At 36.4% G+C, this 16273-nt stretch overlaps 2 protein-coding genes across 3 annotated transcripts in view; both read right to left on the bottom strand.

The window, feature by feature from the left end:
* Positions 1–5877, bottom strand: part of cckbra (cholecystokinin B receptor a) — a 41942-nt gene extending 36065 nt beyond the window's left edge. For both annotated transcript variants that reach the window (XM_058787009.1, XM_058787027.1), the window contains exon 1: positions 5522–5877. In XM_058787009.1, the coding sequence (XP_058642992.1) occupies positions 5522–5675 (154 nt within the window). In that variant the 5' untranslated portion in view covers positions 5676–5877. The remainder of the gene's footprint in view (positions 1–5521) is intronic.
* A 2904-nt stretch (positions 5878–8781) lies between these two features.
* si:dkey-1h24.6 (uncharacterized) lies at positions 8782–12280 on the bottom strand. The gene is made up of 4 exons (XM_058787037.1): positions 12018–12280; positions 10192–10515; positions 9445–9560; positions 8782–9069 (listed from the first exon to the last, which is right to left on the bottom strand). Exons 1-4 carry the CDS (start codon positions 12100–12102, stop codon positions 8959–8961), a joined length of 636 nt encoding a protein of 211 aa, XP_058643020.1. The 5' UTR covers positions 12103–12280; the 3' UTR covers positions 8782–8958.
* Between the last annotated feature and the right edge of the window lie 3993 nt (positions 12281–16273).

Below are 16273 nucleotides of genomic sequence, written 5' to 3'. Positions count from 1 at the left end.
GTTTTTGCTGTATGTTTTGGGTCATCGTCCATTTGTACTATGAAGCACCGTCCAATCAGCTCTGTGCATTTGTCTGAATCTGGGCAAACAGTATATCCCTATACACTTCAGAATTCATCTGGCTGTTTCTGTCCTCTGTCATGACATCAGTAAACACCAGTAACCCCGTGCCACTGGAAGCCATGCATGCTAATGCCTTCACACTCCACCATGTTCACAGATGATGTTGTATGCTTTGGATCATGAGTTGTTCCAAGCCTTATCCATATTTTTTCTCTCATATTTTTATCCTGTCATTCTGGTACAGGTTGATCTTAATTTCTGCCGTCCAAAGAATGCTTTTCCAGAAGTGGTCTGGCTTTTTTAGATGTTTTTTTGGCCTTGTTTGTATCTTGTGGTGAACCCTGTGTATTTCCTCTCGTGAAGTCTGCTCTTGATTGTAGACTTTGACAGTGACACGTCTACCTCCTGGAGAGTGTTCTTCTCTTGGTTGGATGTTGTGAAAGGGTTTTCTTTACCATGGAGAGGATCCTCCGATCATCTACCAATGTTGTCTTTCATGGACGTCCAAGCCTTTTTATGTTGCTGAGCTCACCAGTGCGTTCTCTTTTTATCAGAATGCTATCGCTCTGATGATTTGTTTTTAATTTGAAGCCTAACAATTGTCTGTTTCACTTGTATGGAGAGATCCTTTGAGATCCATGATGTGGGTTCACAGCAACAGCTTCCAAATGCAAATGGCACACTTAGAATCAACTCCAGACCTTTTACCTGCTTAACTGATGTAGAAATAGACCACGACTGTCTATGAAACAGCTTTTGAGTCAATTGTCCAATTATTACCTGTTATACCTTAACCTTTCCTCCAATTTTGATGTGAATACCCTCAAATTAAAGCTCAGAGTGTGCACTTTATTCATTATATAACTGTAACTTGAATATGTTTTGGTCAGCAGCTAAAATAATAAAAAATTGTGCCTGTGTCCAAATATATATGGACCTAACTCTATATATCCACCTTCTAGCACACCATTATTGGTCAATTATCTATAATGCCTGCAAGCTATTGGTTAAAATGTTTTTCAGTTATTATTTTCAGCAAGTATGAAAACAAAAGCAAAACAAAGCCAGAACCCAAAAATACTTTTTGTTCAGTGCTTCATGTACCACTTAACACAGAGCCTGTATGTAAGAGAATAAAGTTAAACATAAATTTATACTATTTAAATACAAATAAACTGGAGTCTATATTTTTAGTTTTATTTTGATAAACATGACGTAATATAAGGTTAAATGAAAATAATTTTTACTGTTATAAAAACATGGATTTGTGAGCATTGGTGGGATTGAAGGTGTCAGTATAAACACGAAATACACATGATCATTATCATTGGTGGGTTTAGATAATTGTGAAATGAAACTGCGCTCACTGAACAAGCCGACTGCTCTCAAATTGCTTTTGCGGTTCTCTGATGGCATATGTCACAGTGACGTGGTGTCGGCACTGTCTCAAGTCAGACAAATTTCTAACCGCCATGCACTGCTTTAAGTCAGATGCTTCACATTAAGTTGTGCACACCTTCTGTGTGTCACATACTCACACAGAATTTTTCCAACACAGGGTAGTTTGTTGCCTTTTGTTTTAATTTTAAACCCATCTGCACTCTACAATTGAGTGCTTGCCCTTCCCGAGCCCAACAGCTAACACATGAGCCATTCTATTTCGAGTGAACAAAGTTTGAATTATGAACTGTTCTTCAGCATGCGTGACCCGGCAAGCACTGATGTATGTATTTCAATAATTCATCTTTATGATGTTTTATTCATTGGTCAGGTCAGCTGCTTTCTTCGTGAAGTCTACTTGTATGGAAATTATCTACAGGCATTGCTTGTGCCAGCGTTATGAATGGGTCCTTATTAATTTGATGAATACATTAAAATTAGTCAACGGGAGTCAGTAAGTCAGTGATTTTTAGAATGTCACGTAATTAGACTGGGTAAAAGGATTTGCTGTAATTTGAAGCCAATTAAAAATTAAAGCCATTTTATTCAGGCACAGTGCCAAAGTCTAATGTTAAGAGCTTCTGTTCAATTTTAGTGCCTAAGAAAACACAGCAACACAGTTTAAGCATCCAACCATTACGCTGATGCAGAAATTGAAATTTTATTTTTTATTTTGTTTTACTTGGTGAAGAATGATCTAATTTTTTCACTACACCACAGTCAACACTATAAAACCTAATAACTGTCCTTATTTGTTTGTTCGCCAAATGTATAATATCCTGTTCAGCCAATAAATTCTTATCAAGGCAACTACAAATTACAACATGAGACATTTTAATTTGTCAACACTTCAGTCTTGCATATGAAAGTGTTTTTACAGAGTTCCTGTAATTAGCTCTATTATTGTTGCTTCATACTGTATATGGACCTCAGCAGTTAACAGATAACAACTGTTAGCATCACCCCACATCATCAACAAATACATACATTTAAAGCCAGCAGCAGTCAAATTATATTACCACATAATTTATTCATGCTGCAATGGCAATTAGACAGGGGTGTTGTAAGGGAGTGAGGAAGGTTTGGACAGAGGATTCAGCAGAAACCCCAACTCTCGTATGATTTGGTTTTAAATTGCTAGTTAGCGCAAGAACCCTAAAATGACTGCTCTTAGATGTAACTATACACAATATGTGGGCTCCTTCTTAAGACACTGAGTGGTTTATCCCAAAATACCACACTTCACACTCCATCGGGTAGTTGGCAAGAGATGCCGCAGCTAATATCAGGATACCAGAAATGGAAAAAGAAACAGGAGACGATGAGAGGTGTTGAAAGACTATTAGCAGTCACAACTAAAAAGAGATCAAATATAATAAGCACAATATAAATGTTTAATCAGAACCTTTCAATTTGTCATTTGAAAAGATATGTACCGAGAAAAGCATTCCTTTCACATGGAAAACATATAAAGTGGGGTAATATGTCTTTCTCTCCTAATTTCTAGAGCAGTCTATTCAAAAAACTTCAAAGAATCATACCTCTATACTAATGTCATCGCAACTGTACAGAAATAGGTAAAACATTCTTATACAGACATTTGTGGTTTTAAAATAATTATATTAAGTGATCCACATTAAACTAAACAAGCTATGCATTAGCAGCACTCCCCCAATGCCTCTTCATCGGTTAGTGCAGAAAACCTCTAGGAGTACGCAATTTCAAATCTGTCAGCTTCGCTCATGGCGGCACATGCAGGTTCAGTTCTGCTGCCAATCATTTTGAGCCAATCTCATGAGCCGAAAATGCCATGTGACTAATAACTCTATAGCTGCAGGAAAATGGCATGGTGTTATAACAATGCAAATTGCACAACATGCAACTGCTGTGTCCTTTTATTATAAGCAGCTTGATTTTTCATAAAGTTGCTTATAAATTTGGTAGTCGTGGGTTGCAGATTTTTGGGCTTGCATTTGGGCTCGCTAGTGCACTAATAGCAGTTGTCAAATATCCCCACCTACTGTTCAACCCACACTCTACATGATGTCATTAGCAATCGCCATCATTTATCTTATTTCCTGGTTCTGCCTTCCTCAGCTCATCCCTTCTCCTAAATGCATGCTGTTTTCCTTTCCATAGGTGTGTGCATGTGTGTGTGCACATAGAGAGATGTACTTATTCATTTAGATGGCCAGTTGTATCATGTGTGAAGCTTTTATAGTATTATTATTTTGTAAAAATGGGGTCATTTGTTTAGGTTTATTTTGATAAGACAATAAGCTTATTGTAGGGTTATTGGTAGGACCAGGTTGCTTGTTTTTATAGATATTAGTAACTATACCGAGCTGGTTTTTTTTACACTTTTAAGTCTCTTTGGACAAACTCAGGCACTTATATTGGTTACAAAAAAAATATTATTTCATCAGAATACACTGATATTTCTGAATGAATGTCAATGGAGTAAGATGCTCTTTGTAGCCAGATGGTTAGTTGCGTCATCTACCAAATGGGACAATGCTAAGCGGCAACAACCTGAACCCTTGTCCCACAGTGGGATTTCTCCAGTCAAAGAATCTGTGTGTATAATTAGTTTGATTAGTACTTTGTAATTTTTCATTACTATACATACATACAGTATATATAATAATCAAACATGACAATTATAGAACTGGAACAAACTAATGTACATTCAACCCTATCGGGTTAGTTGGGACAAGAATATTGATGGAGTAATATGTTTTTATATGTGTTGCCAATTCAAAATAATTTACATTTATGTCGATGAATGCTTTAAGAACTGGCAATCTATGAATTTGTTGAAAATCTACTGTATCATTTCACCTACTCTTGCTCCACATTTATTCTCATGCACGAATCACAGTCTTGCCAAGACACAGTGTATGCCAGCTTCTTTCATCATTTACACTGTAAGTTAAGACATCAGAACACTCTCAAATGAGAAAGCCAAAACTAGATCATCTCACCACCTTTTTCAAAGAGGGGAACCACCTGATTGAGTGAGTCACCAATGTGTGGATCTATAAAATTTGTGGATTCCTAAAACAGCAAAAGATGACTGAAATGCTTTAGCAGTTTTGTAATTAGGTAAGACACTGCTAGGGTGTTTGTGCACAAAAATGAAATCAAATGGATTTTTTTTTTTTTTTTTCCAGCTGGGAGGTTTTATTCAGTTCATCAATGTCAAGTTGGATATCTCAAATTGCAGATGTTTGAAATGAACTGTTGAAATTGTTGGCCAGAGTTTTGCAGCCTGAAGGACCTTACAGGCAGTTTAATCTGCTACCAAACACTCCCCCTGACTGCCAGTCTGATTCACAACCTTGCACGAATGCATAGATTTACAACAAAATTATTATTTAAAAAATAGAATAATCATTCCCTTGCCCACAAATCATTCAAGAGGTTGTGGTTTTGAATAACCAATTAACTAGTGACCACATTTATCCATGATTTTTTGTTCATGTCCTAATGAAGTAAACACTATTTGCATGTTCAGAGAGTATAATGATGCTGATGAGAGCTGAAAAATGCAAAGAGCATCCTTGGGGTTTAATTACACTAACCATTACCTCTGACATAGTTCTTGAAATAATTCAAAAAAAAGAAAATAGCCTATTGACTTATTTCTTAAATACTGACTTATATATACAATTTATTAAATACACTGCTCTACTATTAAAAGAAAAATAACCACTCATCTTAATGAGTATTTTAAATCAATAAACTGAAAGACAAACTGCTGAAGTTTATCTTTAATGCGTCTATGTGCGGCAGTGGTTGTTGCGGAGCAGTTATTGCTTTAGGAATGTATGATTTCATAATTAATGTTCAGGCACGCTGTTATAGCTAAAGTATATAAATAATAAATAATTTGTACCATCAGCAGAGGTTAAACGTATCATGTGTTTCATGCTGTTTATCATGCTGATATATTTATTAATTTAAGGAAATAAGGAAAACAAGACAACATAACGTTAACGTGGATTGTTTTTCTTACCTTTTGGTCGTGTGGGTTTGAATTTCTGAATTATTGACGCATTGCTACAGGTGGCGTTAACTTCCAACGCTGAGCTGTTCAAGCTCGAATTGTCTGGAGTTCTTGAACATCCCCAAAACGGGATCTGAGTTTCATTCATTTTCTGTAAATCCATTGCCCCGCGAGAATCGGTAGGAATATAGGTTTCTAAACCAATTTAAAACTGTTTATTAACGATATTGCACTTAGAGTATATTTTAAGAAAGGCTTATACGCATTTAAAGGTTATATATTAATACGCGCTAAAATATTCTGCGCACCCATTGCCCGCATCTGCGCGCGCGTCTGTGAGAGAATGCCTGTGCGCGTGAAACTGTGGTCACTGGAAAACGCGCTGTAGCTCTGATGAGCGAGCAGCGTGGGTAGACAGTTCTTTAAGCGTGTTAGCACACAGGGTGGGGTGATTATAGAAAGGGAGGGAGAATGAGAATTACAACAGTAACACACTCACTAACGTCGCCCTTCAGACTCTAGCGGCTCTTAATGGAATGTAAGTCCTGCGTCTCCCTCCAGTGGATGTTCTGTGTTATTGCTTGTTGATCATCAAAAGAGTGAGAGGGTAGAGGAAAGACAGAAAAAGAAACCAAAAGCTACATACCAGTAAGAGGTTCAGAACTCTTAACCGCAGAGTTTTCATGAGATGAACGTTTCTTACTCACACTGTCATTTTCCAGTGTGTGTGTGTGTGTGTGTGTGAAAGAGAGAGACAGACAGGTTGAGACCTTAGGAAAAAAAATAGCTGAAAACAGCAAAACTTCCTTTTGGGGATGTTCTTTAAAAGAAAAGTGGTTCACAAACCTGAGAAAGTTGAAGTGGATGTAGTAAATCAGTGTGCAGGTTTGGGTTAACACATAATTTGCTTTATTTAACAAACTAAGTCTATAGTAGGCCTCCTCCCTGCTAAAAAACAAACAAACAAACAAGCAATAGAAGCCCAATAGAAACCATCACAGAAATTCCAATGGTTTCCATTAAAATGCCATTATAAACCATTAGCTTTTTACAGTAAATCCATTACAAAATTCCTTTTTGTAGTGTGTTTTGGGCATTTTTCCAATAGGATTTAAAGTCCGTGTAAAGTGATATTAAAATATTTGTTCTGAGTTTGCCACACAACAGAAAAATGTGTTATTAACCACCCAGGCAAATTTGAATGATAAAAAAAAGACAAATAACTAAAATAAGTTATCAAAATCTTTGAAAAATAAGCAGGACTCTCTGCTCTCAAACGCTGGGGGCGTGTCCGCTGTCGGCGCTGAAACCACGCCCACTCGCAGGAAAGCGTTTTTAGATGCGAATTGTGAACGCTCCATGTTTTTAAATTGTATGTATTCTGCCACATATTGATGTCTCTGGGCTAAGACCCGGGTATCCATCCGTCCCTGCCTAGAATCTGTATATCTAACATCACAGACATTCAAAAAGACAAACTAAGAACTTGACCTCTCAACATAGTTATTATAGTGTTAGGGGCGGGACCATGCTCTGTGGCTCCATTGCGTCATCGAGCCACCATTTTAGCCCCGCCCAAAAAATCCTGAAAACAGAATTGGTGAAAAACTGTTTAACGGTTTAACTCCACAATTCAGTACTACATAGTTCAGAGACTTTGTAATGTGTTTCAGCAATACATTTCTAACATTTGTAATGTGTTTAGAAACAATTCTCAGAATTCTCTTTACACTGACTTTAACATCCCACCAATAGAATCCATCACATACCAGTAGACACCATTACAGTTTCCATTAAAACAATACAATTCCCATTACAACCATTAAAACTAGGGTTGTTCCGATTCCGATACTAGTATCGGAAATTCCACCGATACCACAAAAAATTCTAGCATCGGTATCGGCGAGTACTTGAACCCATGTACCGATCCGATACCATTTTTAAACAAGACCTATAGTTATGCCCGCTAGCTTTGCTTAACGCTGCAAATCGGAAATCAATTCTTCTTCGCTGCTCAGAATGCAAAGACAGGAAGTTGTGCTGTGTTGCCACACAAGCAACCACTATTTAGAGCAGAGAAGAAGAAATACAAACGTGCTAGCACATTGCCAGTAAGTTAAATCACTCGCATACGCGACTAAATCTTCACCCTGGGCGACTATATGATGTCTAATATTAGCCACTGGCTAATAAATGATCAGATTTTACTGGTAGGCTATGTATAAGTTTAGCACAGATATATTGTCACTCGCTGAACACTCTGAGTGCTTCAGAGTTTCTCTCTCCGTCAAGCGATCTATTTTTCAGTTCATCTGAATGGATGCGCAGCGCAGCTGTATTTGACGTACCGTAAGCTCTAGTGTGAAGCGCACGACTCGCCGTCGCTTTGCTTTTTTCCTCACACGCAGAGAGAGAGAGGGAGCAAGGGAGTCTTACATGTAGCCTGTCAATTCTGCATGGTATGTAAACGTTATTCTTTGTTGTGTTTTTCTGTCAAAAACACAACAAATTCCTTTGGAATTCTTCAGCTTAACTGCCGGGTTCTCCGGTAGTAGGCGGAGCTAATGCGCAAACGACAATCTCATTGGCTGGCGTTCACCTATTATCGTCCCTGTTTTGATTTCAGCAAATCCGTTCGAGCCAATGCAGACAACGTGATTAATATTCATGAATCCAGCAGCTCGTTAATCCTTAGTGCGTTTTATATTGTTCTTAGTAGAATTCATAGTATGATTATTATTTTATCAGTATTATTGACAGTTTTCCCCCATTTTTACAGAAACACTGAATGACCAAAAAAGCACCACCACCGGTCTTAAATTCAGTTAAAATTACTCGCCAGACTATCTATCTATCTATCTATCTATCTATCTATCTATCTATCTATCTATCTATCTATCTATCTATATATGGTGAAGCACACCCTAAAATTATTGTATCAATTCATACAGGGCTAGTAGTACATACAACTGTATAACCAGATACACACCCGGGTATCGGATCAGTAATCGGTATCGGTATCGGCCGATACCCTGAGCCTAGGTATCGGAATCGGTATCGGGAAGGGAAAAAGGGTATCGGAACATCTCTAATTGAAACCATTACATTTTCTATTGTGTTTTGGGCAGGGTTCTATTATTTTTTTCAGCAGGGATTTTAGACAGGCAAATGTGCATACAGCATCAAAAATGGAAAAGATTGTTGTTTTGTTTATTTCCAAATAAATGTAACAATAAAAAAGGACAGAGAGAACACACACACACATATGCTAACAAAGCTAACAACATTTTGGCTACATTTAATAGTGGGTTAAATGAAAATATAATACATAAAAATGCAGTTAGATTTTTCTCAGAATGCAGTGTGCCTGTTTTAAAACATCATTGTCTGATGTGATGTTTTAGTGGTTGTTCTTGGCAGGGTTTGTTAAATGTTGCCAGATAGTCTCATGCTACAGTGTCTGTGTAAAAGCCCTGCCAGGCTGGATGTTGAACCCCCTGCCACTTCCGTCTGCATTCCTTGTCCTTGAAGGGAGTATCAGTTTGACTCAACTTGATCTGATGTGCATAGGAAAGACATCAAAAATACAATTATCATCCAAGAGCAACATATTGATTAGTCAACATTCAAAGATCTGAAAGTTTAAATCAATCCATAAATAAATAAATATTTGTTGGTAAATGATACTATCAAAAAGTGCAATCACTATAATCACTGTATGTTATTATTAAATATATAATATAATATAATAATGACACAGCATTGCTAACCAATATTATAATGGGAGGCCAGGATTACTAATTGGCACATTTAAAAGTGATATTAGCCACAGTCTTATATCTGCATGATTTTTCATGAGATGTCAATCGAATGAATAACTTTTCTAATACTCTGTAATGGTCCTTTTTCTAGATGTAAATATAAGTATTTACCCGCAGAAAGAAAACGATGCAAGTCATTACCAGCCCATATATGGTCAAGACTCCTAGCACCCAAAAAGCCGGTTGATAAACATGTTGACAGACGACACGTGGTTTAACTGGTCTCCCTGTTGAAACACACACATATTGGGTTTCCATGTTTTATGGGGGCATTCCATAGACATAATGGTTTTTATACTGTACAAACTGTATTTTCTATTCCCTTACCCTAAACATCACACACAACTTTCTGCATTTTTAGATTTTCAGAAAACTTTATTCTCTATGATTTATAAGCTTGTTTCCTCAGGGGGACCAAAGAATGTCTCCACAAGGACAAGGATTTTGGATACTGACATCTTTGTGGGGACAATTTGTCTCCATAACACGCACACACACACACACTGGGTTTCTGTGTTTTATGGGGACTTTCCACAGACATAATCATTTTTTTTATTGCACCTTTATATTGTAATATTCCATCCCTTGACATTCTATATATTCTATACATAATATATTCTAATTTGGGTATTACTACACATTTTTACATTTTGACAATTTGTCCCCACAAAGCAGGGAATACCTGAACCACACACACACACACACACAGAAAAGGAGTGACGCAAAATGTGACTTTTAACTGTACATTAACCAGAGCACAAATAATGAAATCTTTGTATTGCAAATTGCTAATTATATTGCCAGTAGTTTAATGCTGTTGACAATGACAATGTTCCATAAAAAACATAGTGAACATACCTTCAACAAACACAATAGTTTGTGGTTTGTGCTCCACTTTCTGAAATGGAGGAGGAAAGATTCTCTCGGCCTCACAAGTGTACAGGGCTGTAGTATTCATCGTTACACGGTTCAGGATAAAACTGGTACTGTTATTCGTATAATTAACATTGAAAATGGCAGGGGAAGCTCTCCTCAGGCTGTTGTTGTTATTATTACTGCTGATATAATCAATCTCTACTGAGCCTTTATATAATTTGAAGACCATTTCTGGCGCACTGAGTACGGGGCAGGGTATGGTAACATTGCTGTTCAATGCCACATGTTGAATTGGTGGTAGATTACCTGCAGTGTAGAGGAGACAAAACATCAATAACATCTTAAAACTGTTTAATACACGGTTTTTATGTTTTAACTTTTAAATTCTGAAATCTTTTTTATTACAATACTTATATTACATTATTTACCTAGTCTGTAGTTTTCGCAGAAGTGGTTATGCAACCCACAAATCACCATATCCACTCATGTTATCAAAAAAGACGGCATCTGTTCTAAAGATCACTTATAGGCTAGTAAATGCACTTCTTCTTTTTTACTGTTCTGAATCAGAACAGTGAATTATGCTTGTTGTCTTTTTAGTCCCTGGTGGTCTGAGTAACTTTATGTAAAATTAATGTGCACGGGCACTTCCTATATACTTTTACTCATAAAAATAAAAATAAAAAACAAGCTGAAAAAGCTTAAATGCCAGAATAACAAAACTGAAGAACCGTTTTTGACTGGTTTCTTAATTTCACAAGTATTAACTTATGCCTGTAAGAGTGGAGAAATGTTGTCATAGAGACAAAGTTTCTTTGAACAAATTGCTTTGAACTGCCGCTTTGGAAATAAAAAGAAAAAGGAAAGACTGAATCATCCTTCTGCAGTATGATTTACTCCCTCAGCATTTCAACTGTCAGAATATCAGTGCAAAACATGTCAGCTTGTTGTCAAATTTAATATTTGTTGCAAAATGACACTGTTTGTGTACTCTACTACTGTATTTTGCAGCCTCGGAAATTAGATGTTTGTGGTAAAGTTGGTTTTAAGTTTTAAAGTCTGACTGCACAATATTTCAGTTAGCAAACCTCATTTAATCGGTTAGACTGTATTTTTATTCACACACATACTTTTTCTACTTGTATGTATTTACACATTATAAATATTATCCGTATATGGCCTATTATGAGTTTTTCTTGTATATATATTTTCTTATTTATGATCGTGTATTTATATTTGACTACCATAAGGGCATTTCACACATTCCTGTCATCCCACACACTTTTTGCCAAGATGTAAACAAACAAAAGGTCTTACAGTATCTTTTAATTGTGACTTTACATTTCATAATTTCAACATAATATACACATTTTGACGTTATTTCTCCAATTGAGATTTCATATCAGAATTAAGAGTTAATAAATTAGCTTGTTGTAATTCCAACCTCATAAAATGTTAACTTCCCGAATGGCTGATAAAACAGACAAACTAAAATGATCTTGATTCTCATACAAATATAAACACTATATTTCACTTTAACATTTGCAGTGCCTTGTTTTGGGCTGTCAGGCCTCTTCAGGCCTCTCGACTCAAAGCCCCTGCATTTAAAAATCAGTCCCAGGCCATATTCCATCCCATGCTAAATACGGCTTTCGTCAAATAAGTCAAGATGTACTTCATATGCTTTCAGCTAATCAGTTAAAAATGATTTAATATGAATAAATCAGCCTTAACACATTAGGTTACACAAACAAAAGTAATAACCGACTGTATTGAATGTTTAAAGTGAATCACAAAAAAGATCTTACCTTTGCATATGCACTGGGTTTCAGATAGGCTGCTATGAAAGAGACAGAGACTTAAGAGAGTCACAGATGTCATAAAAATCTCCATCTGTTGTATTCTAAGTCTTCACACAATAGAAATGCTGTTGAAAACGGCAAGGCCGCTGCTTTTTTGCAAGTATGGCGTGTGTAGCCAGAATGGCAAATTCAACCTTCGGCGTAACAGAACACATCACGAGCCAAACAGGAAGTTTCCATTCTCTCTGTGCACCCTTTGTGGTTGATGTTATTTGCATGTTTAGGGTTCATATAGTGCGTCTGTTACCGTTCTATTGGCATCATACAGTAGCTGGTGTTTCCTCATTGAGGGCAGGTAAAGGAGACCCCTGGGGGTTTTCTAGTAAATGGTCTGTTTGAAGAGTTGTCGGGAGGGGGGTTATTTAGGGTCAAAGTGGGTTTGTACTTGAGAGTAACAGAAGCAGAAAATGAAAGAGAGATAGGGAGGATGAAAAAGGAAGAGAACTCTTCAATGTTAAAATGACAGAAACCCATGATCGGAAAAGACCTGCATGCATTTGTTTAATAAAGTGCATTAAATTCACTGAATCTCTCTAAAACATGTGATGGACAGGAAAATACCCTTAGGCTGATTTATAGTAAGTCTTCTTGTTTCCTGTTTTTAATCTAAAACTGGATGCACGTCAGCACTTTGTGATCTCTATGGCAACCGATTCACAAAACACTGAAACCATCCCCAACCCACATTGCTGATGATGATCTCTGTTCGTTCCGCTTTTTCCTTGATGGAAAGAATGATTCTGATTAATTGAGCTTCTTCTTATATTATTCATGAGAAGAGAACACATGCAAATAATGAGGTTTTGTGGTTGTCTTTATATTTAGACCTAAAACTGGAACTGGTTTCAGACCCCTACATGCACTAGCACCCCCTTAAACATACTTCCTGCGTGAACCACAAAACGTGATAACATTTACAGAGCCTCCCATTCATGAAAGTGTGTGTGTGTGTGTGTGTGTGTGTGTGTGTGTGTGTGTGTGTGTGTGAGAGAGAGAGACAGAGAGAGAGAGAGAGTACATGCTATATACAGGTGCATCTCAATAAATTAGAATGTCGTGGAAAAGGTCATTTATTTCAGTAATTCAACTCAAATTGTGAAACTCGTGTATTAAATAAATTCAATGCACACAGACTGAAGTAGTTTAAGTCTTTGGTTCTTTAATTGTGATAATTTTGGCTCACATTTAACAAAAACCCACCAATTCACTATCTCAACAAATTAGAATACTTCATAAGACCAATAAAAAAAATATTTTTAGTGAATTGTTGGCCTTCTGGAAAGTATGTTAATTTACTGTATATGTACTCAATACTTGGTAGGGGCTCCTTTTGCTTTAATTACTGTCTCAATTCGGCGTGGCATGGAGGTGATCAGTTTGTGGCACTGCTGAGGTGGTATGGAAGCCCAGGTTTCTTTGACAGTGGCCTTCAGCTCATCTGCATTTTTTGGTCTCTTGTTTCTCATTTTCCTCTTGACAATACAGGTTCAGGTCTGGTGAGTTTGCTGGCCAACACCATGGACATTTAACCAACTTTTGGTGCTTTTGGTGCTTTTGGCAGTGTGGGCAGGTGCCAAATCCTGCACTCTCAGAAATAAAGGTACAAAAGCTGTCACTGGGGCGGTACCTTTTCAAAAGGGACATGTTTGTACCTAAAGGGTCCATTATGGTAACTTAAAGGTACATATTAGTACTTAAAGTGTACATATTTGAACCTAATAGGTACAAAAGTGTACCTTTTCAAAAGTGACAGCTTTTGTACCTTTATTTCTGAGAGTGTGCTGGAAAATGAAATCAGCATCTTTAAAAACCTGGTCAGCAGAAGGAAGCATGAAGTGCTCCGAAATTTCTTGGTAAACGGGTGCAGTGACTTTGGTTTTCAAAAAACACAATGGACCAACACCAGCAGATGACATTGCACCCCAAATCATCACAGACTGTGGAAACTTAACACTGGACTTCAAGCAACTTGGGCTATGAGCTTCTCCACCCTTCCTCCAGACTCTAGGATCTTGGTTTCCAAATGAAATACAAAACTTGCTCTCATCTGAAAAGAGGACTTTGGACCACTGGGCAACAGTCCAGTTCTTCTTCTCCTTAGCCCAGGTAAGACGCCTCTGACGTTGTCTGTGGTTCAGGAGAGGACAACTGTAGCCAAATTCCTTGACACTTCTGTGTGTGGTGGCTCTTGATGCCTTGACCCCAGCCTCAGTCCATTCCTTGTGAATCGATTTTGCTTGACAATCATAAGGCTGCGGTTCTCTCGGTTGGTTGTGCATCTTTTTCTTCCACATTTTTTCCTTCCACTTCCTTCATTTTTTTAGGATTCTTTACCTAATCTAAACCTGACACCTTGTACTTCTGGAGACTCCAGAGAAGGCTGCAGTTCTGGAAAATGGTGGCGCTGGAGACTAAAGGGTTTCTGATGGTTTTACAGCAAATTTTTCACCTTAATTCTTAATTCTTTAATTTAATTTTTTCTGACCCTACTGACCCAATGAGCATTTTGCTGGTCATTCCTTAACATTTGCAATTTCTGTATTGCATTAGTTTTGAATTTCTCATGGGCATTTAATAATTTTTGACTTTTCAGTCTGAGTTAAAGCTCTTTTTTGGCTCATTTTATCTGTAAAAGAAAACCTGATCAATAACTATGCACACCTGAATATAAGGAGTTTTTCATTTCCAGCCTTCATGGACAATTATATATCACTTACAGGTAAATTCCAAATTATTAATAGTTATTAAGATTGATGTGGTTTGGAAATGTGCTTGGGAAAAAAAAATATGATCAGAATATCAACTTGCATAATAATTATCCACATACTGTAATATATTACCTCATTTATATAATTAATTAAGGAAAATCACTTAATGATCATTTTGAAATAATTGTTATCATTATTGCTTTGTTTATTTTATATTTTACTTATTACTATATTAACATTTTATTCTTATGTGAACTTTATTTAGGCCTATTTGTTTATTTATTTGATTTTGCCTATGGTTCAACGAACTATTCTGTATTTAAAAACAAACAAAAAACAGAACAACAACAACAAACAAACAAAACTATAATATTTTATAAGCGCCAAAGAATACACCGGAGGAAAAGCGTGCAACCTTTTATAAAAAAGCACGACTGTTGCATTTATGGTTTTGTCCGCTGGGGGGAGAACGTTACTACGCTTTCATAAAATGTGTTGCTTTGTTCTTCAAACAGACCATCTAACTGACCAACTAACTGACGAAATGCTCGTTTTGTTACAGTTTTTTACATTTCACTTTGGAGTTTGTAACTTATCTTTACCACATGATGTGATTAAGAAAAAATATACTCTACAATGAGATAAGGCCAACAAAATCTAAAGGTTATACAGCAAACAATTATCACAGATCACAAATGACATTACAGAGACACTCAACAATCAATTCAAACAATCATACACAAGAAAAGCATCTAAATGCATGAATTTACTTTAAATTCTTCTCTATAAGGTAAAGAGGTTTCAGAAGTGAGTTTAATTGAATTTTAGATGGGAAACTATTTGCAATTATTTTGTTTGTGAATGTAAAATTTACCATATAAAATAATTCAATAATTCAGGGTTTATTTTTGGTATTATTATAATAAAAAATAATATATTTTAAACTAAATGAGTGTACAACATTGGCAAAAATCCAAATATTAGAACGTCAGATCAAAATTGCTATAGGATATAGGGCAATCAAAAATAAAAAAAATATTTAAAAAAATTATGCAAAAAGAACATAAGCTGCCAATGTCCAAATATTTAGAAATAAACATAAACTTATTTATTTCTTATTCTATTATTCTATTAATATATATAAACTTATTATTTAGAAATAAATATAGGCTATACATACTGAATATATTTCCTTTGTCTTACTGAAAATACAGTATTTCCCAGGTAAAAGCCAGGCTCTTTTCTAATCTATATCATCAACCAAAGTCTAAGACCTTCAGTAGAACTTTCCATTTGGCGAAATTTTCCTTTACATTTGAGAAATTTGGCGCGCATGCCTACTGTTATATTTCTTGTCTGACCTTCAAAGAGTAAAGCCGATCGCGTAGAAACTGTACTTTTATTAATCTAACTGCCTGTAGTTCGGTGCAATAATACACGCACATGTGCTGCCTGTTATCCTCCTGCACCAGTAGCGGCCTGCTGTTGTTCTCG

This window comes from Onychostoma macrolepis, chromosome 01 (assembly GCF_012432095.1).
Source record: "Onychostoma macrolepis isolate SWU-2019 chromosome 01, ASM1243209v1, whole genome shotgun sequence".
Lineage (NCBI taxonomy): Eukaryota > Metazoa > Chordata > Actinopteri > Cypriniformes > Cyprinidae > Onychostoma > Onychostoma macrolepis.
Note: the sequence above shows the minus strand (reverse complement) of the source record. Positions and strands in the feature narration are given on the sequence as shown.